Source organism: Salmo trutta, chromosome 13, assembly GCF_901001165.1.
Source record: "Salmo trutta chromosome 13, fSalTru1.1, whole genome shotgun sequence".
NCBI lineage: Eukaryota > Metazoa > Chordata > Actinopteri > Salmoniformes > Salmonidae > Salmo > Salmo trutta.
The window spans coordinates 85760976-85763593 of NC_042969.1; the positions used below are offsets into that span (position 1 = coordinate 85760976).

Sequence of the window (2618 nt, forward strand, 5' to 3'; positions counted from 1 at the left end):
AATAACTTGTTGAATAAACATCTCAAATAAAAATAAATGACTTATGGTAACAAAAACCATCCGTTGTATTCGGCATAGTAAAACACCCACGCACACGCACCTGCATATGCCTAGCATGGAAACACAAATATGGCGACTAAACAGCATTGACCATGACTAAACATACCTAGATATTGATGGTCAAATTATGCAACAGGAGAACATTCATGGGAGGATGTTGCTGTTGTGCTGTCACATCTACGACAGGAAACAAAAAGCAGAAGAGAGGAAGAAAGTCCCACGTGTACTAGTCAGACCAGATTGACAGATATATAAGTAGAGAGAGGTGGATTTTCATTCATTTCACTGTCTTGGAGAACCCATACATGCATCTCAAGCAGACTATCTAATGCAAGCAGACTATCTAACGATTCCAATCTGCTGAGAGAGAAGAAGCCGGTGTCTCAATCCTCCCCTGGGAGGGAAGCATCAGGTGGGTTCACTCAGACACATGAGACAGAATTACTCAGCATCTGTCAACAGGACATGAACAAAATGGTGAACATGTAAAACAGGGAATAAGATGTTAAACTTTATGTCATTTTGAAAGTTCAATATTGAAACTTTGTTAATTGTAATGGCTTCATGACTGTACATGGTTAAAGTTCATCTACAGATGCATTTTGTAAGTGTATTACATTTTTTATTAAATTAAAACAGCTTTTTTGTATGGGAGGGCAGTTCTATTGTCTCTAAGCCAGCCATCCTGACTGTAAGCTGACTGTAGTAAAATGAAATTAGGAAGAATAAAGTACTGTGCAACTTTCACCTATTTTGTTTTGCTCTACACAACACAGCCCTCGACATGGACAACACAACAGAATTGGCCCTGACCACTGTCAATAACAACTTCACCAAGAGCAACTGTTCCCGTGACAACGTGCTGAAGACGGTGGTGTTTCCTGTTCTCTACTCCCTCCTCTTCCTGTTGGGCCTGTCGCTCAACGGCCTGGCAGTGTGGGTGTTCTTCAGCATCCCCAGCCGCTCCCACTTCATCATCTACCTCAAGAACATTGTGGTGGCCGACGTCCTCATGACCCTCACCTTCCCCTTCAAGGTGCAGTTATAATGATAATAATGATAATGATAATAATGATAATTATAATAATGATAATGATAATAATGATAATTATAATAATGATAATGATAATAATGATAATAATTATTATATTGATAATGAAGATAATATTTATACTAATGATAATAATGATAATAATGATAATAATAATTATATTGATAATGATGATAATATTTATACTAATGATAATAATGATAATATTGATAACAATGATAATAACGATAATAATAATAATGATTATAATGAAAATAATGATAATAATGATAATAATAATTATATTGATAATGACAATATTTATACTAATGATAATAATGATAATAACGATATTATTGATAATAATTATAATAATAATGATAATATTGATAATATTGATAATATTTATACTAATGATAATAACGATAATATTGATAATAATTATAATAATAATGATAATAATGATAATATTGATAATAATGATCATAATGAAAATAATAATGACAATATTGATAATAAAGATGTGTATTTCCTTCAGGTGCTGTCTGACTCCAACATGGCGTCCGTGGGTCTACGTGTCTTTGTCTGCCGCGTCTCCTCTGTGCTATTCTATCTCACCATGTACATCAGCATCCTCTTCTTTGGCCTCATCAGCATCGACCGCTGCAGGAAGACCCTCCAGCCCTTCAAGGTGACCAACAAGGCCCGTCTGGCCCACAGGAAGCTGCTCTCTGTGGCTATCTGGGCTTCCCTGCTGACCCTCTCCCTGCCCAACATAATCCTGACCAGCCGCAGCCCCACCTCGGCCTACTTCAAGTGCAGTGATCTTAAGACGAGGGCTGGGCTGCACTGGCATGAGGTGGTCAACTATGTGTGCCAGATAATCTTCTGGGGGAACCTGGTGACAGTGATAGTGTGTTACACCCTCATCACCAAAGAGCTGTACAGTTCATACGCCCGCACCAGGGCTTGCCGTTCTACCGGAGCCATGCACAACGCTGGTACTGCTGGGGGTAATGTTGAAGGGCAGCGCCAGCCCAGGAGGAAGAGTGTGAGTTCAAACGTCTTCCTGGTGATGGCCGTGTTCTTTGTGTGCTTCGTGCCGTTCCACTTCTCCCGCGTGCCGTACACCCTGAGTCAGACAAGGGTACACCTGTTTGACTGCAACTTCAAGCTGTTCTTCTTCCAGTTAAAGGAGAGTACACTCTGGCTGTCCTCCCTCAACTCCGTCCTGGACCCTCTCATCTACTTCTTCCTCTGTAAGTCCTTCAGAACCACCCTGTTCAAGACCCTCCGTCTCCCACCTGGGACCTGCAGCTGGCTCACTGGAAGAGGGTCCAGCCCCAACACAGTGGAGGATCAGACCACAGCACAGGAGACATCCCTGGGAGACAAATCTATCTGTATTTAGGTAACTAAAACTCTATGTTCTATCTATGTATCGTGAAGATCTGGGGAATGTTTCACAGAGGATTATACTGCCCTCTCCTGGAAGGTTGACTAAACTGAACTGTGTGTTGATTAAAAT

General features: G+C 40.5%; 1 protein-coding gene across 1 annotated transcript; it reads left to right on the forward strand.

Moving 5' to 3' along the window:
- Positions 1-346: 346 nt before the first annotated feature.
- LOC115206867 (P2Y purinoceptor 12-like) lies at positions 347-2408 on the forward strand (the record flags this gene model as incomplete). The annotated part of the gene is made up of 3 exons (XM_029774044.1): positions 347-472; positions 837-1096; positions 1629-2408. Coding segments are annotated over exons 2-3 (1032 nt in total), but the record flags the coding sequence as incomplete, so codon positions are not given.
- Between the last annotated feature and the right edge of the window lie 210 nt (positions 2409-2618).